At 45.0% G+C, this 24520-nt stretch overlaps 1 protein-coding gene across 16 annotated transcripts in view; it reads right to left on the bottom strand.

Annotated features, from left to right (window-relative positions):
- Nucleotides 1-3684: 3684 nt before the first annotated feature.
- Nucleotides 3685-24520, bottom strand: part of ZNF185 (zinc finger protein 185 with LIM domain) — a 66883-nt gene continuing 46047 nt past the window's right edge. For 15 of the 16 annotated variants that reach the window (XM_055437801.2, XM_055437811.2, XM_055437815.2 and 12 more), the window contains 7 exons: nucleotides 18829-19023; nucleotides 16355-16465; nucleotides 15287-15367; nucleotides 13194-13265; nucleotides 12077-12179; nucleotides 7234-7332; nucleotides 3685-6303 (listed from right to left, as the gene is read on the bottom strand). In XM_055437801.2, coding sequence (XP_055293776.2) covers nucleotides 7234-7332; nucleotides 12077-12179; nucleotides 13194-13265; nucleotides 15287-15367; nucleotides 16355-16465; nucleotides 18829-19023 — 661 coding nt within the window. In that variant the 3' untranslated portion in view covers nucleotides 3685-6303. The remainder of the gene's footprint in view (nucleotides 6304-7233; nucleotides 7333-12076; nucleotides 12180-13193; nucleotides 13266-15286; nucleotides 15368-16354; nucleotides 16466-18828; nucleotides 19024-24520) is intronic. The other variant, XM_055437818.2, reaches the window with a different exon arrangement.

Genomic DNA, 24520 nt, shown 5'->3' with positions numbered 1-24520 from the left:
CACAGAAACAACCAAATTTCCTTGTCAGTTGCATTATTTTTGTGTTGAACTCTCATCAGATCTTTAACTATGGGCATTTTAAATCTTTTGTCTTGCACTTATGCTTCCCCAAAAGCGCTGGCAATCACCTACAGGCCACAATGCTTTATCTTCAAGAAAAAGGGACTATCTCAGACCCTCAGGAACAGGACTTTGCCAAATGTTCTGAGGCACAAGTTTCTGATGCCATTACTTAAATAACTTTGAAATCCTATCACTGCAGTGAGCCAGAGTTTCCAGAACTCTAGGGAATAAGCTGATAGATTCATGAGGCTGCTAACCCCAGACTGAGCAGAATGAGAATTAATTACATTGGACTTAACGAACTGATGAAGGATGATTATGGGTTTTGTTTGGAACATTGCTGATGCTTTCATGCTCTATATTCTGGATAAAAGAAACCCTTTCTCATTTATATTAAGCTATCTGTAACTCTTAACAATATATTAGGCACCCAGAGGAGCAGGTCAGCAGACAGGAGTTCCTGGGCAGTGGGGGATGGGATGAGGAGGGAACACAGGGAGCATTCATGAGTGGGGCTGTGTTCAGAGGATGTTCAGAGAAAAAGAATCCTGCAGGTGTCATTAGATAATGGACCTGGCACACAAGGTGCTTCCTGGACTACAGCACTGTGCAGAAGGTGTTCAGTGTGTATAGTGAGGAAGGCCTGCAGCGGGGATTTTTCATGGGACAGATGGCATGGTGCAGAAACCACTCACAGGCAGGGTATACAGTGCAGAGGAAGGCTGGGTGGAGATAGCATTAACAGGGTAGCCCATCAGAAAAGCAGTGCCACTCTTTCCTAAGCAGGAAGGGTTGAGAACAGGAGATCAGTGGCTTTCACAACCAGTAGAAGGTTGGAGCAGTGAAGGGGAGGGCGGCTGCTGCTGATACACTAGGAAAAAGCCCCCAGTGATTTCAGCTGCAGGCAGGACTGTCATGGATGATTCTCAGGAGGTTTCTGAGAAGTTACTGGGAAAGAAACCAGGTATAACCTCTTAGTGAGACTCCTTAGTGCCCAGTGCTGCTGCCAGAGAATAAAGGCTTCTTCTTCTCTCAAAGTACTCTAGTAGCTGGATAATCAAACCTGGAGGCACTTTGATGAGGGATTCTAGAACATGTAGTTCCTAGGACTATCCCATATATTGAGTAGAAAATGTACAAAGGGGCAGAGATGTGGCCTAGTGCTAACAGCCAATCCAGCACGGTCCACCTCTTTGACCACACATCATCCATAATACTCTTCTCTCCTTGATTTTCTGCCAAATGGTAACAGTAGCAACACCATGCTTCTGCTTAGCATGATGCAACCATTCCTCATACAGGTGAATGCACTTCTGTCTTCTCCAGGAAGGCGGGATGGCAAAATCACAATAGATACACTCTCATTCTCTGGGGGATGTCTGTTCCTTCTCCAGTTCTTCCATAATTGCACTTTGATATACTGTACTGTATAGGTTAAATTATATTATTAAGTACCACCCACACAATTCAAACACAGCATTTGGAAATGGGAGAAATAAAAAATAATGGGCATGAGATTCAACCATATAATAACAAAGCAAGACAAAATATGTGTAGCTTCTATAGTTGTTATTTTGGCAACTGACCATGAGGTCATACTCAGTATTTATAACTTCCTTCTTCCACTAGCACTTCAGTTCCCTATGATCTAATTTTGTTGATTGTGGTTGTTTATGTGGCGGTAAGATACAAATCTTTATTCCTAACCAATCTGATCCTTTATTGATCCTGCCTACGTGAGTCATTATAGTCATCAGTTACCTTATATTATTTGATATGGGAACACTAAGAGACACTTTCATTTTTTTCTCCTAGGTTCCAGATATGGTCCCTCTTGCCTCCACAGTGTAGTAGTAACTCAATTCCCCCTCAATAATCAGGAGCAGTCAGCCAGCAGGTAAAATAACACCTGTCTTGTTTATTCAGTGCCAAGAGGGGCCCCAAATGACCAGGTGGCAATCTCAACTTCGAATTCAATATAACCACTGTTGGGTCCCCTGGTGGAAGATTTCCTCCACTGGGAAATTCATGGGGAAAAGATATTGTGCAGAAAAACAGGACAAGAGGAATGTGTTGTGTGGAAATTCACAGGTGGAATACATTCATAAGTAGAGTCCCCCAGAGGACCCCATGTGGGGTGTATGGGTTGGAGGCCCTCATAGGTGTGGATCTGTAAAGGGGAAGGAGGAATAGCAGAGGCTGAGTATGGTGATCAACTGGCTTGCTGGGAACCAGCTCTGCTAAGTCATTTTTCAAAACAACACTACCCTATTTGGGTGGGGGGTGGTGTTTGTGTCACTTACTATCACCAATAGAGTCCTAGAAACATCTGGTTAGGAGCTATTGTTATAGTTCTTGTCCTTTGAATTAGTAAAGTGTCTTCTTCAATTCCTAATGGGACTCACGTGGCCAAGATGGTGACTGAGGCTGTGGTGAGAATGTAACCACAGGGATACTAGTTCAATATCTACTGATTACTGGGTCCCAGCGTCCCTGCTCAGTAGTGGAGGGATTTCTCTGACATGTCTTCTATCTTTGGGTTGATTTGCTGATCAACCCTTTTTGGCCCCAGGTGGGATCAAGACATAGATGGCATGTAAATTATATTTTTGGGTACAAAACTTGGAAGCATGGATCACCTGATATGCAGAATGGCTGTTCAACAGGATTCTGACAGCTTGGGCCACTGGCCCTAATGAACAAGATGAGAAGTCTTTCGTGTTGGTACACATCTGGAGGAATGGGTTGGGATGTGTGGTTGAGGGGGCACCTTTGAGGAGGGTGTTTGAGAGATGTCTATTCAGAATTACTGCCAGAGTTGATGGGAACAGGGGTGTTTAAATGGGAAGAGTTGACAGAGGAAGAATCCAATAAGCATATTTACATAATTTAGAGGCTAGCATACAAGAGAGGGATTATAGATTATCAGTGGATGATAGTTAAAGGAAACAGGTTGTAACTGAATTGAGCAATGCATTTCCAGAGACCGAATGGGCTTGTAAGGGACTGTGCTCCTGGTCATTGCAAGTACTCAATAAGTACGAAGCAGCCACCTATCAGCAATGAAAGGATGGACCCAAAAGAATAAAACATTACTCATTAAGATCTGATAGGTCTAAAAAATAATCTGACAGGTCTATTGAATAGGAAGGAACTCCAAAATGGAAGGGGGATATATGTATATGTATAGCTGATTCACTTTGCTGTACAGCACAAACTAACAACACTGTAAAGCAACTACACTCCAATAAAATTAAGTTTTTTAAAAAAAAGATCTGACAGGTCTAGAATTGCACACCTCCAGTGCATGTATGCTGCTGCTACTGCTGCGTCACTTCAGTCGTGTCCAACTCTGTGTGACCCCATAGACAGCAGCCCACCAGGCTCTCCCATCCCTGGGATTCTCCAGGCAAGAACGCTGGAGTGGGTTGCCATTTCCTTCTCCAATGCATGAAAGTAAAAAGTGAAAGTGAAGTCACTCAGTCATGTCCGACTCTTCGTGACCCCATGGACTGCAGCTTACCAGGCTCCTCCATCCATGGGATTTTCCAGGCAAGAGTATTTCTAGATAATGCTGAGCTTTTTTTTTTCTCTTTATATTTGATACTTCTTAAAAGTATTTATTTGCTTTTGTAAAGAGAATGGCTTCAAGTAATAGGAGAAAATTAATCACACAGTCAAATGCACCAAGTTATTACAGTTAAAAAAGGAAACATTAACATTTACACATGAAGTATCTCACCATTTATTATGTTTGTGTACGTTACTGTGAGTCAAGCAAGTATGATTAAAAATTCTAGGCAACTAAAAAGAAGCAAAGTGTAATGCAACTACCTCTCTTTCTTAAGTCTGCAGAATTGTGAGCCATTTCAACCATGAAAGAGATTTTTTCCGATTAAAATCAGTATCTTGCACATTGGTTCTAAAACTCCCTTAAAGGCAGAGTGTATCTTGAAGGTGGGGAAGCCAGCCTATCTTGGACCTCTTTCCCTTTCACTAACTCATTCAGCACCAATGTGTCACTCCCTACCATGTGCTAAGTCCCAGGCTGAGGGCTAGTCTTGAGGAAAACCAGCTCATATTTTGTGTCAGGACATGGCATGCTGTGCCAATTTTCCCCTCCAGAGCAAATCTGATGCACATCCATGTAGATAAATGGAATATTCTCTGATCATTTTGCAAGAAAGACAAGTCCACCATCCAATGTGCACAGGGCTCAGAAACTGGACAGAGATGGAGAGACATTTTCTAATTAAATCAAGAGAAGGGGTGGTCCCAAGATGGTGGAAAAATAGGATGGGGAGACCACTTTCTCCCCCACAGTCTCATCACAAAAAATATTATTTGAATGTGGAGCAACATCCACAAAACAACTTCTGAACGCCAGCGGAGGACACCAGACACTTAGAAAGGCAGCCCAATCTCTTCGAAATCAAGAGAAAAGGCCCTCATTTTTAATCAGAAAAACTGTCAGTTTGTCCTTTTGTGGAGCTTACACAGTGAAAGTAAAAGTCACTCAGTCGCATCCTACTCTTTATGACTCCACGGACTACCCAGTCCATGGAATTCTCCAGGCCAGAATACTGGAGTGGGTAGCCTTTCCCTTCTCCAGGGGATCTTCCCAACCCAGAGATCAAACTCAGGTCTCCCGCATTGCAGGCAGATTCTTTACCAGCTGAGCCATAAGGGAGGCCCAGGAATACTGGAGTGTGTGGCCTATCCCTTCTCCAGTGGATCTTCCTGACCCAGGAATTTGCATTGTAGGCAGATTTTTTACCAACTGAGTCACCAGGGAAGCCCAATTTACACAATAATCCTGGTCCAAAAGGTGGAGGAGCCCAGTTGCATGGACCTACATCTGTCCAGTAGGCTAACAGGAGTCCCTGTTTCAAGTTCCTGGGGTCTTGGTAGTTGCTGCTAGCTTGGGACAGAGTCTGAACTGCAAAATGGGATGTCACTGAGGGCCCTGTGCTCAGATCAGCGAGCCCACTGGAGCTTCCCCTGGGTCGACAAGCTCTTCTTTGGGAAGATCTGTGAGTCAAATCTCTTCCCAGCTAAGAGTATTTCAGTCCAGAAGCATTTTCATGGAAAAGGGGGATGACGGGGACCAGTTTGGCTCTTCTTGTATTTTACCCAGAATGCCCAGAGGACATCCTGGAGGAGGAGTACAATTTCCCACTTGCCTCTCTTTGTAAAAGTGTGCCTCAGGGAAGGTCTGAGGGGGGCAGGTTCCCCGGGAGGACTAGATTAACCTCCACACAGGCTCAGGACTATGGTTACAGTTACTGGAGAGACACAGCAATGGTTCTGACCACTTATCTGTGCCTCAATATCCTCATTTTCAAACTGGGGAGAAGAATACCCTCTGCACAAGATTATCATGGGGATTAATGCCATCACTCTGTTACAATGCCTGCTATGTAGTAAGGCCTCAATAATGTTAGCTGATTTTCTCCCTTCATAATCTTGCTGGAGTCTATACACTCTAAGACCTTCTTTAGGGGATCCCTGTGTAAAGTTTAGGGGCTGGAAATTGAGATCAAAGGTATCAATCAGCTATCAAAATTCAGACACGATGTCCATTTGGTGAGTAGGCTCTTCACAATTATATCATAGAGAATTTAAATAAACTTTCTAATACATGCCCACATGCCTGTGGGGAAGAACTCAGCTATACTGAAAGGTAGGTAGGAGGAGGTAACTAAAATCTGCTATGTAAATCAATTGAAAGCAATGAACTAGTAAAAGAATATGGAAAGTTCAAAAAATATATATGGCAAATAGACAAGCTAAACATTAGCCTATGTCGATCCCTAGCATTCAGTGTCTGCAATTTACCCACCAGGGATCATTGACATTCTTTAACCTGGCTCCTAAGAAGCTTCAGGGGGGTCTCCTTCTGCTTTCAAGTCCCAAAGGCACACTTAGGCCACCTAAACTCATCAGGAAGCTGACCAGTCTTAGGGAAGTCAAAACAGAATTATGGTTCAATGCTCTTTGCTTAAACCTGAAGTAAGATCATGGTTGGGAAGTGCTTTTTCAGCTATAAAAGGTACACACACAAGGGATTATCATAACATCATCAAGATAAGCTACTGGATATAAGCAAGTTCAACTTAAGAAGGGCAAAAACATGAACAAATCAGAAGCATGAGGGAAGAAGTAAGGGAAGAAGAGCCAGCAACTTGGGGCAACTGGGGATAGTCAAACTTGTCCAGGAGTCATCACTTTCTTCTCAGCCTGGAGGAAGTAAAAGAAAATAGAAGTATCCATGAGATTGGAAACACACACCCAATCCAATGAGCAGTCAGTGGCTCTTGGGGAGGGCGACTGCTCCAGGCATGGGAAGTAATAGTCCGGATCAATGTTTCTTCTGGATAAAAGGCAGAACAGGCTCGAAGGTGCTGGAAGGCCTGGTGGCTAACCATTCCCATCCCTTCAAGGGAGATACTCTGTCCTGTGCTTCTAGTTGAACAGGTGCTAAGGAGGAGGGGCTGCCAGGATCACCAGGGCCCATGAAGCTCAGACACTGGGGTCAATTCCACTGGTTTTTAGCATGCAAACCTGTGTTCAAGCAGAGTTGACAACGTGGACCAGAAGCTGCCCAAGCACCAGGATAGCACCATCACTTCCCACATATGCCCACTTATCCTGGCCTTTACCTGCTGCTGGTCCCCAGCTAAACATCTTGTTTTACTGAATACCTTGGCTATTGAGTCCTGATCTCATGCTATCTGAGCAATGGTGGAGGCAGCCCAGGGGACTGTGGCAGAGAAGCTGAATCTAAAGTCCTGGGTTGAGGTCTTGGTTGTGCCATCTACAAGCTAAGTGCTTCTACATGTCCTTTTCCTTTTTAGGTCTTTACTTCCTTGTCCCCAGATGGGCTAATGACCTAGCAGTGCAGCTAGGGGGCTTAGCTGAGCTGCTGCATGGAAGGTGCTCCTTGAGAGAAAGAGACAGTGGCTTCTGCAGCTTGCAAATGTCCATGGGAAAGGTCTTCATCTGTACCACTTAAGACTTCAAAGTGTCACATGGCATAGGGACACAAGGACTCAGGCCCCCTGAACATAAAGGCTAGGAGAGATAGCAGTGCCTCAGGTCAAGACTCAGGAAAACACTAGGGCACATTTCTACCCCCTAGTAAATTTCCTGCTGCTTGCCAGCACCCACCTAGAACAGCTTCTCATAGCATTTCTCACAGTGGATGGTATCACGGTGAATGAAGATCTGATCCAGAAGCTCACCCATTGGTTTACTGCAAATCCCACACTGAAAGAGAAAACAAGCTAGAGGTCAACATACAAGTGCAGCAATCTAAATGAGTGGAGTGGGCAGGCACCAAGCTGATGACTTCGAAGCAGGCAATTTAAAAATGACATAAACAGAGACAAAGCCGAAACAAAAACAAAAGCAACAGTAAAACAAAAACAAAAACTAACAGGCAGAATGATCACACAGTCATTAGGAGCCCAGGTTTCAGAATTGGGCCTGAGTTTGAGCCCTAAATTGACTGCTCCTTAGCTGGCTGAGCTTGGGTGAGTTACTGAGGCTCTCTTTCCTCATCTATTGGAGAGCTTTAATTGTGATGTTGAAAGTGAAAGGAAGGTGATATGAAGGCGCAATGAAAGGGAAGGTGATTTCAGCAGTCCAGCCCCTCTGGCCTGCCTCTCCATCCAACTTCTAAAGGATGAAATGGCTATCCATCTGCTGCAGCCTCTCCTGATATGAGAGGTTAGAGCAGAGAGGCCTGCAGACAGTCTCAAATAAGAGGAGACCAAGAATCCCCATATGTCTGGGGCTCCAGCTATCTCCAGGCACACCCTGGACAAGCCTTCTGCTTCTGGCTGTAAGTAGTGGCGATCAGCTGCTAGGATCCCTAAGTCCCTCTGCTCATTCTCACCCAGCACCTCTCTGACGTCTTTCTTCTTCTACATTTCAGTTCCTGTCTCCTGGCCATTTTTTCACTGTAAATTAATGAGCCCTCTGTCATTTTAGTTACTGTAGGCCAGGGCTTGAACTTCAACTTAGCCAACTAGTGGTGGTGATGCATTTAGAGGATAACCTCTGCAAACAGAAAAACAACAACAACAACAACAACAACCCCGGCTTGCAACGTGCCTCACACTGTGGAGAACAAGGAGCCTAAAAGGCTGTTATGATGCTGTGGATATTAAATGTCCTCTCTTTATTCCTAAGCATAGCAATAGAAACTAGTGTTTTAAAATGTTATGCCAATCTAACAGAGGTAAGATAAACCTCTGACAAAGGACAGTGACAGATGAATTTATACAGATGAACCTGAGCAGTGGAATGGCATTTCCTGGGAGGCTGCAGAGTACAGCTCAGACAACATTCACTCTGATATTGGAGCCAGGATTTTGACCCTCAGTTCTGAGTGGCTCTGTGATCTTGTGAAAGTGATATCCTTTCCACCTCTATGTTCACGGCCTCCAGGGGTGGGTCTCAGGCACCCTGCCCACATTCTAAGAATTTCCCAAGAATACCAGGTCTCACTGTTTTGCCACAATTCTAAGTTCACCTGCCCTGTGTGCAACCCAGTCCGGCAAGTTTAAAATTCCTGCCACTGTGGGCCTCCTCCTCCCATGCCTGCCAGCCTCCTACTGGCCTCTTCATTCGTATTCCCTCTGCACGCATGATGGATACCTGTTCAGCCACCTGGAAAATACCCCTAGACACGTCTTCATCTCTGACTCCTGACCCACCTCCCTCACAAAGCCTTACCTGGACGCCCACCCACTCCAACTGTACCTTTCCTCCAACACTGGGCTCTGTGGCACCAAATGTGCCAAGAGTTGCTTAAGTAATTCTGCTCTGTGTTTAACAGGGGTGCTCTGTGATTAAGGTATATAAATAAAAGTTGAAAAAGTACTCTAGGATTTTTTATTTAACATTCTTTTCCTCTGTTAGCCAAGTTCTAATTATATAATATGGTATTATTAACTACAGACACTGTGCCGTGTAGAGCTCTAGAACTAACCCATCTTGAGTACCTGACACTCTATCCTTTGACCATCACCTCCCCATTTCACCTCCTCCCCAAGCTCCTAGCAACCACCGTTCTACTCTCTTCTAAGGATTTTGCTATTTTAGATTCCTTGTATAAGTGGTACTAAGAAGTGTTTGCCCTTCTCTGTCTGGCTTACTTCGCTCAGCACAATGTTCTACAGTTTCATCCATGTTGCTGCAAATGACAGGATTTCCTTCTGTCTGTAAAGGCTGGATCATATCCCATTTTAATGCATATACCACATTTTCTTTATCCATCAGTCACTGCACATTTAGATTGCTTCCATGTTTTGACTGTTGTTGACAATGCTGCAGTGAACAGGCAGTGCAGAGACTGCAAGAGCCTGATTTCAATTCCTTTGTGTATATACATAGAAGTGGGATTGCTGGATCATCAGTTCAGTTCAGTTCAGTCGCTCAGTTGTGTCCGACTCTTTGCGACCCCAATAGCGTAGCCCAATTTCTAATATTGTGCTTGACTTGGTGTCAGGATAATGCTGGCTTCAAAAAATTAGTTTGGAAGTGTTCTTTCTTCTATTTTTGGAAGAGTTTAAAAGGATTGGTATTATTTTTTCTTTAAATATTTGTTAGAATTGCCTGTGAAGACCTGGCCCTGAGGTTTTCTTTGTTGAGAGGTGCTTGGTTACTGATCTAATCAATTTATTATTGGTCTCTCCGAGCTTTCAATTTCTTCTTGGTTCTATCTTAGTATGTTTCTAGGAATGCATCCATTTCTTTCCAGTTATCCAATTTATTGGTATTTAATTGTTGATTCCAGTTCTAATAACTTTTCACGTAAGTTCAGGAATCAGGAAAACAATGTTCTTTGGCAAACCACATGTCACAGTCTCTCCCTGCACCTCTACTCCTGAGTCAATTCTGCATCCGCGTAGATGAAAGGGCTTCCAACCACCTAGCATTTTGTCCCTTTCCTCCAATGTTCTGGGCCCCTCTCTACCTCAGCCACTGCTCTGGCCAGACTCTCTGTCGACCAGCAGCCTCAGCATTGTCTGGACTTGTTAGACAAGCCAATTCTCAGGTCCCACCCAGATGTACTGAGTTAGAAACCTTGCTGGGGCCTAGCACTCTATCTTAAGAAGCCATTCAGGGGATAGTGAAGTGTGAGTCACGTGCTCCAGTGTGAGAACTGCTGCTTTAGACCTCAGCACAACCAATAAGTCATTCGCCCCTCTCCTTGATTTCCATGTCCTCCAACTCACTCGGATAGTCTCTGCCATCGCCTCACTGTGATTGTTCCCTTGGGCACAGACTAAACCATGCCAACTCACCTGGCATAGCCTCTGTCCCAGTAAATGCAAGTGTCCCTGTTTCACCTCTGTGGCTGAGTCTGACTAGGGAATAACACACTACATGCTAACTGGTCTCCAAAGGAATGCACGAGTTCTCCCCTCAAGCAGGCTCTGCAGGGCCCATCCACCCTCCTTGTCTCTGAGACAATTTTCAAATCCTCCCCTTTCTTCTCAAGTGTCCAACACTCCTCCCCACCCCTCAAAGGTGATCCTGTTTTCTCATTCACTGAGAAAAACAGAGACCACTACTGAAGAAGGTCCTCATCCTTCCACCTGCCAACCTGGGAACCTCTCCATAACGACCCACACATTCAGCTTTTTCTGTCCCTGCCATGTGTTAACTGGGACCCATCTTTCTCTTCTCCAGATGTACATCAGGATCACCATCAGCATCCGTTTCTCCTGCATCATCAGTGTCTGCTTGCTACTCTTACCACTCCCATCAGCATAAACCCATGCCTGGCACCTCTGCCCCACTGTCCAATTGCACTGCTCTCTTATAAAGCCAACCCATCAGGAGAGTGTTTCAGAGTGACTCTGTCCATTCCCATATGAGCCCACTCCAGTCAGGCTTCTATCTCCATTACCCCACCAAAACTGTTCCAACTGAGGTCAACGACCACCATGCTGCAAAGTTCAAGGGTAGTCCTCAGGCTTCATCCCATTCGATCTCTCAGCAGCCACCGACACTGGTGACCACTGTACTCACGGGAGAAACTGTGTCACTTGGGGCATTATATTCTGTGTGACTTCTCATCCTCCTCTGTAGACCCCCTCCTCTTCCCAATCTCTAAATGCAGGAAAGACACAACGGCTCAGCGTCAACCCCCATCCCCACCTACTCACACCCTAGATGATTTTGTCAGCCCTGGCCTTTCCCTGGAACACAAATGCACATATCCATATGATCACAGGAGCTCCCCATGCAGCTCTCCTTGGAATTTCATTCATCTACACCTTCCCTTTGCTCAAACCTTCTCCCCTTCAGTATTTCCCTTCTCAGTAAAAGGCACCACCATGCTTTCAGGTAATGGCTGGGCCCCAAACTTTGAAGTGTCCTTTGACTCCTCTCATTTTTTCACACCCCCAGACTACCAGCTCTATTTTCAAACAATATTACCAATCTAGCCACCATCTTGACATCTGCCATGCCAACCCCCTAACCAAGTGACTGTTTTGTTTTCTCTATCTTCAGTCAGACCTTGTGTTTCTACAACCCAAACCCTCTAGCAGGTTCCAGCTTCATTTAGAATGAAATCTAAAGTCTCTTTGTGTCCTCCAACACCTACATGATCCAGTTCTTCAGGATCCTTGTGATTTTATCTCCTACCACTAATCTCTCACTCACACTATTCCAGCCATGTGAGCTAAAATTCTCCATGCTTGTGCCCCAAGGCCTTTACACTTGTTGGCCCTCTGTTGGGAATAGTCTTTCCCCATGAGACTGCTTTTGTTTCCCTCACAGTATTGAGCACATAGAAATGCCAACACTCATTAACTCCCTTAGACTTGAGAGCTCACTCAGCTCCCACTTCTGCAAAGCCCCCGAGATGGAGCATAAGCATACAGAAATCAAGCCTTCTCCACACTCTCTGAACCCAAAAGGAATCCCCAGCTCTGGATGATATTGTCAGCAACACCACCCCTCTTTCTTACCTTAAAAAGCAATAGTTTACCTTAAAGCAATAGTCATGGCAGCAGATGCCAAGGTGTTCTAGAGTGATCTTTGGACAGTCTCGGATCTCCTGGTTGCAGTAAGTACAGATCCCTCCACTTTTTCTGGAAAATGAAAAAGAAGAATCCACAGTCAGGCTGGTATGCAGACTACTGATGTGATGCAGCCAGACTCTGTGCTTTCATGCAGGCAGCCTTATATCTTTACCTATGGTGTGCAACTGGCCATACATAGCCTTGGGCCACACTGGACCTCAGCCCATTGTAGACCCTCACACTGTTTCCAGAAACCAGTCACATGTCTTCATCCTACTCTCTATCATCCATGTGGACACTGCAGTGTGATTCTTATTCCAGGCAGCTTGCTTCTCCCTATTCCCCTGCCAAACATATCTGCATGGTGGGCTGTTCCCCTCTAGAATGGGAAGACCCGTGTCTTCTACAGGAGACATGTCCTTATATGCCCTACCTGGCTCCCTGTCTTGATGGCCCCTCTCTTCATGCCTGGGACCACTGGGTCCTGCCTGGAATATCACAGGGACAGCAAGGACCCAAGGACTATCACAAAGTCAGTGTGGCTGTGGAGCCTTCTGGGACCTCATACTGGAGTCCTAGATACAGACTTGTAGACTGAGTATCTCCCCAGTTCCAGGATTTCTGCCTTTGTTCCCGGAGTCACCCCTGCTTTTCCCCCTCAGACAGAACTTGCTGAACATCCCTGACTGCCCTGCTGCTGGCCCAGGGCTCAGTTTCTTGACACTGTTGTTAAAGACTCCTGCCGTCGTCACAGCTCTGTTCCTCCCTCGTATTCTACCGCCGCCAGTTCCAGCTCACAGTTAGATGGCAGAGCAGTCAGGGACCTGGTGTTCGTCCTAGCTCTGTCACTGATTCACTGTGTTTGCCTTCTGGTCTTAGCTGGATTCAAAGGCTTTGGTTGCCACAAGTGTGACACCTGGACAAGGGAAGCATGCCCTATGCTGTGGTGTGACACATCACATCTGGAAATGGATCAGAAGTAGCAAAGCAGTAGACAAAAGCAAATGGACTTAATGGCTACATCTCCCTCAGCTGCTTCTTGTCTGTAGACCTGTGTGCTCCCTGGTAACACAGCAGACTTACCTCTCAGAGTATGGAGTAGCATCATATGGGAGTTTCTTCTCCATGTTGCATGAGTCCTCATTGCTGCCGATGCTGCAGGGAGTGTGATGGGAGAGAGGAGGGCAAAAAATGGGAGGCAGATCACTACTTCAGTCATTAGTGGAGAATGCTTTTCTGATTAACCCTGTGGCCACAAGCTGAGACGTGACTGCCTGACTTGCCATCATCTGTTATGCTAAATGGTAGGGGAAGCTTTAAACTTGGTGCCAGCAAGGCATAATTCTTGCAGAGAAGATCCCTTGCCTTGGGGGCAAAGAAGACCTGCCATCATGAGGAAGATGACAAGTGTGTGGCTAGGATTCTGGAGACTGTGCTTACCAGGAGAACTGTCACTTTCACTGACCAGGGGGAAAGGACCATGGCTTTTCTCCCCACATATGTGCCTGGGTAATAATGTGACAGTCACCAGGAGCCCACTCACAGCAGAAATCAGACACTAAGAATAGGAACACAAAAGGAAGGAAACATTCTAACATAATACCTGTGCTTGAGTTACAGAGTGAGATTCAGAGTGGCTTTTTTTTCCTTTTTATGTCTTTATTTTTCAATAATATGACTTCTTATATAAAAACTAATGATTAAAAACTATTTCCAAGGAATGAAAACTAGCTACAAGCTCTAGGATATGCTTTGGTGAAGCTTCCATTCTCAAAGGAGCTGTGCGATGACCTCCTGAGGTAAGTGACCTGGCTAAGGTCATGCTTGCAGTAAAAGAAGTGGACTAGAATTTTAGCCCAGCTTCTGATTTCTTTTGAGCACTAAGTTTATTTCTAAACCTCCTGGAATGTAAAGCAAAAGGGGAAAACACACTGAACTACACAATTCTAAGTGTCCAATTAAACAAAGTACTGGTGAGACTGGAAGAAGAAATACCAAATGGACAGTGTTCATAGAGGCAAAGATAGCTCTCTTGAGGGTGCTGGAGGTTTATAACAGTAAACAGTATTTCTCATATCTCATAACAGTATTTCTCATATCAAAACCTCCCTGAAAAGTCTATAGAGACAGAAAATAGTGGTGGCCAAGGGCTGTGTCTGGTGGTGTGTGTGTCGGGCAGGGGGAGGGGGAGAGCTGGTAATGGGTCTGCAGTTCCCTTTTTGGGTGATAAAATTTTCTGGAATTGGATAGCTGTGATGATCTCATAACATTGTGGATGTACCAAAAATGACTGGGCTGTACACTTTAAAGAGTGAAATTTATGATATATGAATTATATTTCAAAAAAGCTACTGGGGAAAAATCATTATAAGGAGTTACAGATGAAGAAACTGTGACTCATAAAAGTTGACCATCTTGCCCAAAATGACCCAAAATGAGGGTTGAGTGTGTACTTCAACTTGATCCCCAGGCCCATGCTCATCATTCCACAGCAGCAGTGAAAGCTGGCCTGGAATCCCCAGAGACCGAATCCTGAAATAAGGCCAGGATGTTCCTTTCTGTTACTAAAATTCTAACCCCAGAAGTGAGGGGATGTGTCATTTTAAAAAATTCCCAGGAGGACACTGTCTCAGTGTGGGTTAGTTTTTAGCTGAAGTGGCACAGAGGTAGACTTCAATACAGCTTCAAGAAGCAAGCAAAGAGAAGATGAGTGAAAAGTTATGCATGTATCTGTGTGAACACACGCAGTCAAATGTGTGTTCAAATGAAGCAAACTGGCATGCTGGAAGAAGCATGGGATCTGAAGAGAGGAGCTCTGAGTTTTGGAAGGATGGAATTAACTAGACAGTTCTTAAGGGCCTCAACAGCTCTAGCAAGAGTGATACTCTCAGGATTTCACAAAAAGAAAGCTTGTAGTCTACTGAGAAAGGCAGAAATGAATGAGGCTGGAAGTGGAGCATAGGATGAAGTAATGATAAAAGGGGAGCACAAGACATCAAGTGAAGTAGAACAGCTGGAAAGGTATATCATGTCCATGGGCAATTAAATCATCCACCTATACAATAAATGAAGGTACTCGGGCCATGTACTTAGTGAGGTACTGGGGATGCAGGAATGAGAACAACACAGGGCCTGGCAGGAGAAGGCCATGATATGAAAGATCTGGGACTTCTTACCTGCCATAGAATGAAGACAGTGGCTTCCTGGAAGAAACCTCACCAGCATTCACATACTCCTTCACAAAGAGAATTCCTTTGCTGTAGAAAAAGCATAACAGAACAGAAATAGGTATACTGGAAGATTCCAGGGAACTGGGCCTGATATAAAGCAGGAGTCCAGGGCAGGGAAAACCCCCATTTAGTGGACTTGGGATGAAATCAAAGCTCATGGGTATAGCCGGCTGTGTGCAGATTTGAGAGTGCTAGAAAGAGGCTCCCTACAGCCAGTGGTGGTACACTACCTTCATAAGACTTCAGTCCAGTGGACTTTCTATCCTCCTCTTTCACCACATTTTGTTTCCCTTTTGTCTGGGACTGAGGTTGCCTATAAGCCTCAATCCTAGATGTCCAAATCTCCACCTGCAATCTAATCTCTCCCTTCTCACTCATGGAGTTCCAGAGGTCAAGAAGTTGCCTCACCCTGGACAAGCCACTGGCATCATTGGAAACAAGGTCTACTTCATGATAGACTCACAATGACCCAAAATTTGGCCCAATTTCCATGCTCTGCACTCCAGCCTGCTGGCTTGATGGCAGTAGAGGTTCTTCCGATCTCCCCTACACACAGACACACACACACACCCCTACCTCACTAAGCCTCCTTGCAATGACTCCCTTCCTGAACTCTAACATGGCATGGGGACCGGGAGCAGAGGTGAGGCAATAGGTATGTGCCTCTTCTCACAACAAATAACGTGAGAGAGGCAGACGACATAGGCCCTGGCCTCAGAGGTATTTCTTTGGCCTTTTCAAGCATGTTCCCCAAGAGACACTAGCAAGGTCCAAAGGATAGCAGAGCCCTAGAAAGTGACACATCAGCTTTTCACTGGGAGATTCCATTCAGGCCTCCAATAGGAGTTTATACTAAGGGAACCTAAGCTACACTCTGTGGCCCTTTGACCAGCAGGCTGCTGGGAATTGCAGTAGGCACTAGAACTAATGTCAAGGAAGTAGCATGAGACAAAAGCTGAGTCCTTTAGCTCCGGGGAATAGCCCAGAGAACATCTCCAAGATGGTTCTTCTTACCTGGTTGAGTTGGGCTCCAGTTCACTTGGGGAGGCTGGCATGTGAATAGGATGCTGCTCAGGAGGGGCAGGGCTGGGAACAGAGACCATACAGCTCAAGGGGTTTCTCATCCTGAAAGAAGTGGAGGGAGGGGCAAGTACGTCAACATTGAGAACTGATGTGTTGCAGAGTCACACAGGGTTATCAGGGGCTAATGCCAAAACTGCCATGTCAAGGAGTTATAAAAAATGCAATGTTTTTTAAACAAACCTTGAAGATCACTCAGCTTCTGTTCTTTGAGGCTCTTGAAATCAATGGGTAGAAGCACTCATTTTGTAAGTCAGAGGCAAGACCCCAACCTTCCAGTGTGTGCCCATAACTACTCCTACAGCCAAGGGCCTTGGCCTGTGATTCACTTGGTTATAGCATAGCTATAGGGCTAGCACAGACTTGATAGACTCAGCCCCTTCCTAGAATGAGCTCCCTGCCCCGTTCCTCCAGTGAAGTCTCTGGAGAATACAAAGCTGAGGAAGAGAGGGACAAATTAATTTAGGCATTACCAAGGAAGAAATGTGGATGGACCTCATTCTGGAAGTCACCTGCCATAAGAAGAGGAAGAAAACTTATGGGTATAATGGTTTTTCTGAATCTCAACCCCTTGGTGTAACACACAACGCTTGGCCTGGAATTGGACCTCCTAGCCAGCTCATAGGGTGTTTTTCTGGCCAGGCCATTACTTGCTTTTATTCTGCCTGTTCCTGGATCAGCTGTCCCATACCAAAAGCTGCTGCAGCTGCCTGAGTGTTACAGTTCAGGGAATTCCTTTAGGTTCCATCCCTGAGCCTTCCCCATTTGTGCCATCGCCTCATGTCAGCCCCCTGTCTAACATTCTCAGCTCAGCCTTATGGGAACACACTGCCCTGGGTTAATTCTGGCTTCTCTCCAACATGGTGCCACTCAGATCATGTCCTGAGTGTGGCTTCATCCACCTGCTCTAGCCTCTGGGCTACCACCCCTTTACCAGAGAATCCAGTGCACAGGACTTCAACTAGTTTAAGAGTGGGGATTGTAGGGAACAATCATGAGCTAGCACCTGCCCAGCTCCCAAGCCCCATCTTTGGGGACTATGTCAAATGTACTTCTCTGGTACATTTGCACACGACATCACCACCTGCCTTCTCACCCCAGGCTGGGCGAGATTCCCTGCCTCAATGTGCCCAGTCACCCTGTGCTAGTCCTATATCTATCTAGGACACAGGAACGCACTGTGGAGACTGGAGGAGGTGGACTGGCTGGGAGGGGAAGCCCCATGGGAACCTGGAAAGACAGGTTGGGGGATAAAGTATAGAACCAGACAGTGAAAAGAAGACTGAGTCCAAGAGGAAGGAAACAGCATCCATTTCTGATTGAGCAGCTAGCAAGTGTCTGGCATCCACTTATCCACACCCAACACAGTAGTTCAGGCAACAAAAGAGCTGAAGCAGCAAGGAGACCTGAAGGATAAGATGAGCCAGTTTATTAAAAATGGAGAGGTTGCAGATATGACATGGTGATTAGCAACACAGGCCCTGGGCTGACTGTGTTTTAATCCCTATTAGGCCACTGCCTGGTTGGATGACTACTGGCCAGCTATTCAACCTACCTCTGCCTCAGTTTCTTATCTATAGAACAGATAATAATAGCATTTCTCCCATATGGTTGGTATGAGAATTAAGTGAATACACATAAAGCATCAGAAGGATGCCTGCACATTCTCAGCTTGAAGCAAATGCTAATGGCTATTACTGTGGTGTTACTGCTGTAGTAGTTGGTCATTAGTTCACTGTGTGCTTCATGAGGGTGGGGATAGAGGGCTGGCCATTTTGTTTGCTACCTACAGCTGGCTCACATGGAGTATTTAGGCTCTTCTGTCCATGGAATACCCCAGGCAAGAATACTGTAGTGGGTTGCCACTCTCTTCTCCAGGGGATCTTCCCGACCCAGGGATTGCACCTAAATCGCCTACACTGCAGGCAGATTCTTTACCATCTGAGCTACCAGGGAAGTTCATTTGTATATCATTTCCCAAACTTGTGGCCACTCTGGGGAAAGATCTCTGGGGAGCTAAGGAACATGGATATGCTGCCATGCAAGGCCATCCTGGTGGCTGTGGCAGTGGAAGAATTTATTCACATTCTAGCACACTTTCCTCAGAAATCTTCCACCCCCACAAGTGGCAAAGGCACTCTGTATCCCTCTGCCAACCCAGGTCTTCATGCTCCAAATAGCTGTCAGGTTTGGTGCAACAGATCTGATGCTGTGGCTTCAAACTCAAGCCCACAGAGACCTACCCCAAGGATGTTCATTGCTGGTCAGCTTCACAAGGATTCCTAGCCAATAATAACTGCAGAAGGTAACGGGCATGACTAGTGTGTTAGGATTTGCTTTGGGGTGTGGCCCCTGACAAAACTCCAGTTCAGGCAGGCTAGCAGGAGCCCAGCACAGAGTAGCCTTACCTGTTGGCCGGGCTGTCCACTTCCAGGCGCTGCTCAGGATTTCTGGGACTGCTCTGCTCCGAGGCGCTGGGGTCTGTGCACTGCTGGGTGGGTGCAGCTGGGTCTCCTTGATCATCTTTCAGGACTCCAGGCCTCCCCTGCCACGTCTCTCCCACCTTGGTGACCACATTCTTCTCCTCAAAAACAACCAAGGTGCTGAAGAAGAATGAGTCCTGGGTCATCCACTGCATACCCATATCCCCTCCTGTGACCATAGCAGGCTCTTCTCCTGGGGGGGGTGGGGTTGGGGGACACAGAAGAGCCTGGCATGGCCCCCACCTCAGGGAGTGTTCATGTCCTCCTCAGGAGGACTCCAGCACCACTGCTCCCCTCCCATCACAAACACAGTCCCCAAGAACAACTGATGACTTCAGTTCAGTTCAGTCGTTCATTTGTGTCCGACTCTTTGTGACCCCATGGAGTGCAGCACACCAGGCTTCCCTGTCCATCACCAACTTCTGGAGCTTACTCAAACTCATGTCCATGAAGTCAGTGATGCCATTCAATCATCTCATCCTCTGTCATCCCCTTCTCCTCCTGCCTTCAATCTTTCCCAGCATCAGGGTCTTTTCCAATGAGTCAGCTCTTCATATCAGGTGGCCAACGTATTGGGGTTTCAGCTTCAGCATCAGTCGTTCCAATGAACATTCAGGGCTAATTTCCTTTAGGATGGACTGGTTGGATATCCTTGCAGTCCAAGGGACTCTCAACAGTCTTCTCCAGCACCATAGTTCAAAACATCAACTCTTCAGCACTCAACTTTCTATGTAGTCCAACTCTCACATCCATACATGACTACTGGAAATGACTACTGATGACCTCAATGATGTTTTAAAAGGCAAAGACCTCTCTTAGCTGGAAACAGTGGCATTTCTGTCCCCTTCGTCCTGTTGCCATTGCTCCTTTCTCCAAATTTCCCCAGTCCCAGTTCACCTGTCCTGCTTAAAAAGTCCCAAGCCAGCCTGTCTTCTCCCCAGGATGAGGTGCTCAGAATGCCTGTTTACAAAAATCTAGCAGGGCACCAGCTCTCTGGCAAGAGGCTTCTCCCCTCAGCTGCCTTGGCTGGCTGTGTGTGTTAGTAGCTCAGTAATATCTGACTCTTTGCGACCCCATGAACTGTAGCCCGCCAGGCTTCTCTGTCTATGGAATTCTCCAGGCAAGAATACTGGTGTGGATTGCCATTCCCTTCTCCGGAGGATCTTCCTGACCCACGGATAGAATTCTGGTCTCCTGCATCACAGGCAGGAGATTCTTTACTGTTTGAGCTACAGGGAAGTCCTGCTTTGCCTGGCTGGGGCGGGGGAGGGGAGGGGGGCAAAAGAATGGGAAGAGAATCATCAGGGCTCACTACATTCTCAAACAGACTGATGACCCTGCAATGGGGGGGGGAAGGGCCATGAAAACCAAAAGGCTTCTGAGCACGCCCAACAGGTGAGGCTCAACCCATTGTTGATCCTTGCTTGCCATCTGCTGGCTAACATAGGCAAAGCCCAGAATAAGCCCTGCCAAAGCTGAGCACGCCCAGGACAGCCATTTTCTTTATTGGTAGTCGTATTTCACGACGGACATCGCGGTCAGAGCTCTCAGCTGCAGAAAATGGCAGCTGTTGCAGGCGCACACCTGCCAAACTCCACTGAGCATGAGCCCGAGGCACACGCACAGGCTCAGGCACAGACGTACTACTCGTTGTTGCCCGTTTGTTGATCGCAGTTAGGATCTCCTTGTCTTTTTTATTGCCGAGCAGTCACAGTTATTTTTCACGAAGTAATAGCATTTTCATTTCCCCCCCCACACATGAAAATTATGGGGTGAGGGTCTGCTTGCAGGTCACAAATTGCTCTCAGGATGTAACTTCGACTACTGTTCCCATCTCCAGTCTGACCAAGTAGCTGCCACTACACTTCCCATCACTAAGTCTGCGGATGGAAGTGGGATAAAAGCAGAAGCATGGGCTAATAACTTAGACGGCCCGTTTAAGGCAAACAAAAAGGTCTTTCTTAACTTCAAACACTCCAACCGTACCCCAACTCCGCGGCTTCTCTCCCCCCTGCGACAGCCAAGCTTCTTGAAAGAGCTGGGTGCACTAGCTCTTGTCGCTTCTTCATTCCCATCTCCCTGTCACCTCTCCACAGAAGCTACTGTTGCTTCCCAATATCCCAAACTATCTGTGATGAAGGACTTCTCTTCCCCTAAGTGTCTAGGACAAATATAGTGCCTTCTAGGTCCTGCTTCCACTGGCGGGGAGCTCTCCGTGGTCACAAAGCATAAAAACAACATGCTGAAAAACCTAATTGGAAATGCTCTAGATATTTTGTCCAGGTAGATAACTTTTAAGATACCCCAACTGACTAGTTTCTCCTTGGTCCCTCACCCAAAATTTAGTCTATAGTCTCCATAAGATTATATATCAGGGCAAAAGAAATTAAAGCCTCCTGTACAATATTAGCAGGAAGTTTTAGCCTTCATGTTGAGCAGGTGACCTCAACTTGTCCCATCTGCCAGAAACAGAATTCTGATAAAAATATAAAGTGTGTGGCAAAAAGGAGAACCAGCTCTTATACAAACCAACGAGTCTTCAATTTGTGTTTATACCTGACACATGGCTGAAATTTTAGAATTAAACCATAAGATCTCCATTTGAGTCTATCTGAACATTTATGTACAAGTATATGTTATATATCTGTAATATCTTTTTACTTATGAATAGAATTACCAAGTAAACTTACAAGATCACTTATCCTTTATTCCAGTTGACTTGGGGGTAAATAAACACTTATATAAATTAAATATTTCTAAAACTCATTAAAAATGTTCTAGTACTTTGAATGTACAGTAAAAGTATTCTTTTATAAGAATTTTTATAAACTAACAAGAATTTTTTAAAAATTCAAATTCAAAGAATTTAGGTAAATCCTTGGCAAACAAAGCTAGTCTAATATTGTTAATTTAATAAAAAATCTGTCTTGCGAGTTGTATATTTGTATTTTATACTGTAAAATATAAAATATACTTTATATTATATAAATTACATGAGAAGCACTAATCCAATAATAATAAATAACAATAATAATAATGCAGAGCATTTCCTAAATTTAATGGGTAAAATTTTAATTACATAAATATTTCAGAAATCATATAAAATTCTTAGAGATTTGTCAGTGCCCTCACTGTTCATGATATGCTTTTATTTCTCAGAGTCCCAGTGCTGCCCTGTATTGCCCGATGTTAGAAAACAACAGTGCAATGTTATCAGTCATAATTTCAATTATTTTTAAAATGTTAATTTGGTTGCAATTTTACTTTTTAAAATTTAAATTCAGGTATTCTAAGCCAGTGGGTTTCTACTGGAAATTCTTACCACTTACCTATGGAATTTTGTTAATATACATAATTCAAGACCTTTTCCCTCACTGGCAATTTGATTTCACTCATCTCCTAAATCTCATGATTTTAAATATGTTCTTACTACCATGTCTGTTCCTTCACTGGCTTGAAGCTTTCCCTTTTAAAAGGGCCATTGCAACTACTGCTGCTAAACTTTTGTTGAAACAAGTACTCCCTCATGAGGAATTCTGATTCTTTCAAGTAACTAAGGAATAAATTTCACCAGTTAAGACATCCAAGAAATCCAAGGTCTTCCTCTATACCCCAAATTACATTGTTTTTGTTATACTCAGGCATCGGAAATCACAGAGCTATAAAATTATTCAGTTCAGTTCAGTAGTTCAGTACTGTCCAACTCTTTGTGACCCCATGGACTGCAGCACACCAGGCTTCCCTGTCTATCACCAACTCCCAGAACTTGTTCAAACTCATGTCCATTGAGTCAGTGATGCCACCCATCCATCTCATCCTCTGCCATCCCTTTCTCCTCCTGCCTTTACTCCTTCCCAGCATCAGGGTCTTTTCCAATGAGTCAGTACGTCTCATCAGGTGGCCCAAGTATTGGAGCCTCAATTCAGCATCAGTCCTTCCAGTGAATATTCAGGACTGATTTCCTTTAGGATGGACTGGTTTGATTTCCTTGCAGTCCAAGGGACTCTTAAGAGTCTTCTCCAACACCACAGTTCAAAAGCATCAGTGCTTCAGTGCTCAGTTTTCCTTACAGTCCAACTATCACATCCACAGATGACTACTGGAAAAATAATAGCTTTGACTAGACAGAACTTTGCCAGCAAAGTAATGTCTCTGCTTTTCAATATGCTTTCTAGGTTGGTCATAGATTTCTTCCAAGGAGCAAGCATATTTTAATTTCAGGGCTGCAGTCACCATCTGCAGTGATTTGGAGCCCCTCAAAATAAAGTCTCTCACTGTTTCCATCGTTTCCCCATCTATTTGCCATGAAATGATAGGGCTGGATGCCATGATCTTAGTTTTTTGAATGTTGAGTTTTAAGCCAGCTTTTTCACTCTCCTCTTTCACTTTCATCAAGAGGCTCTTTAGTTCCTCTTCCCTTTTTGCCATAAAGGTGGTGTCATCTGCGTATCTGAGGCTACTGGTATTTCTCCCGGCAGTCTTGCTTCCAGATAGTGCTTCATCCAGTCCGGCACTTCGCATGATGTACACTGCACATAAGTTAAATAAGCAGAGTGACAATATATTACCTTCATGTACTCCTTTCCCAATTTGTAACCAGTCTGTTGTTCCATGTCCATTTCTAACTGTTGCTTCCTGACCTGCATACAGATTTCTTAGGAGGCAGGTAAGGTGGTCTGGTATTTCCATCTCTTGAAGAATTTTCCAAAATTTGTTGTGGTCCACACAGTCAAAGGCTTTGGCATAGTCAAAGCAGAAGTAGATATTTTTCTGAAACTCTCTTGCTTGTTCTATGATCCAACAGGTGTTGGCAATTTGCTCTCTTGTTCCTTTGCCTTTTCTAAATCCAGCTGAACATCTGGACGTTCATAGTTGACGTACTATCAAAGCCCGGCTTGGAGAATTTTGAGCATTACTTTGCTAGCATGTGAGATGTGTGCAACTGTGCAGTAGGTTGAACATTCTTTGGCATTGCCTTTCTTTGGGATTGGAATGAAAATTGACCTTTTCCAGTCCCGCGGCCACAGATGAGTTTTCCAAATTTGCTGACATATTGAGTGCAGCACTTTCACAGCATCATCTTTCAGGATTTGAAATAGCTCAGCTGAAATCCCATCACCTCCACTAGCTTTGTTTGTAGTGATGCTTCCTAAGGCCCACTTGACTTCACATTCCAGGGTGTCTGGCTCTAGGTGACTGATCACACCATCGTGGTTATCTGGGTCATGAAGATCTTATTTGTAGGGTTTTTCTGTGTATTCTTGCCACCTCTTCTTAATATCCTCTGCTTCTGTTAGTTCCATACCATTTCTGTCCTTTATTGTATCCATCTTTGCATGAAATGTTCCCTTGGTATCTCTAATTTTCTTGAAGAGATCTCTAGTCTTTCCCATTCTATTGTTTTCCTCTATTTCTTTGCATTTCTTCCTCAAATTTTCTTATCTCTCCTTGCTGTTCTTCAGAACACTGCATTTAAATGGGTATATCTTTCCTTTTCTCCTTTGCCTTTAGCTTCCGTTCTTTTCTCAGCTATTTGTAAGGCCTCCTCAGACAACCATTTTGCCTTTTTGCATTTCTTTTTCCTGGGGATGGTCTTGATCACTGCCTCCTATACAAT

This window comes from Moschus berezovskii, chromosome X (genome assembly GCF_049115385.1).
Source record: "Moschus berezovskii isolate FMDL1 chromosome X, NW_MosBer_1.0, whole genome shotgun sequence".
NCBI lineage: Eukaryota > Metazoa > Chordata > Mammalia > Artiodactyla > Moschidae > Moschus > Moschus berezovskii.
The sequence above is the reverse complement of the archived record's forward strand: the minus strand, read 5'-3'. Positions and strand labels throughout refer to the sequence as shown.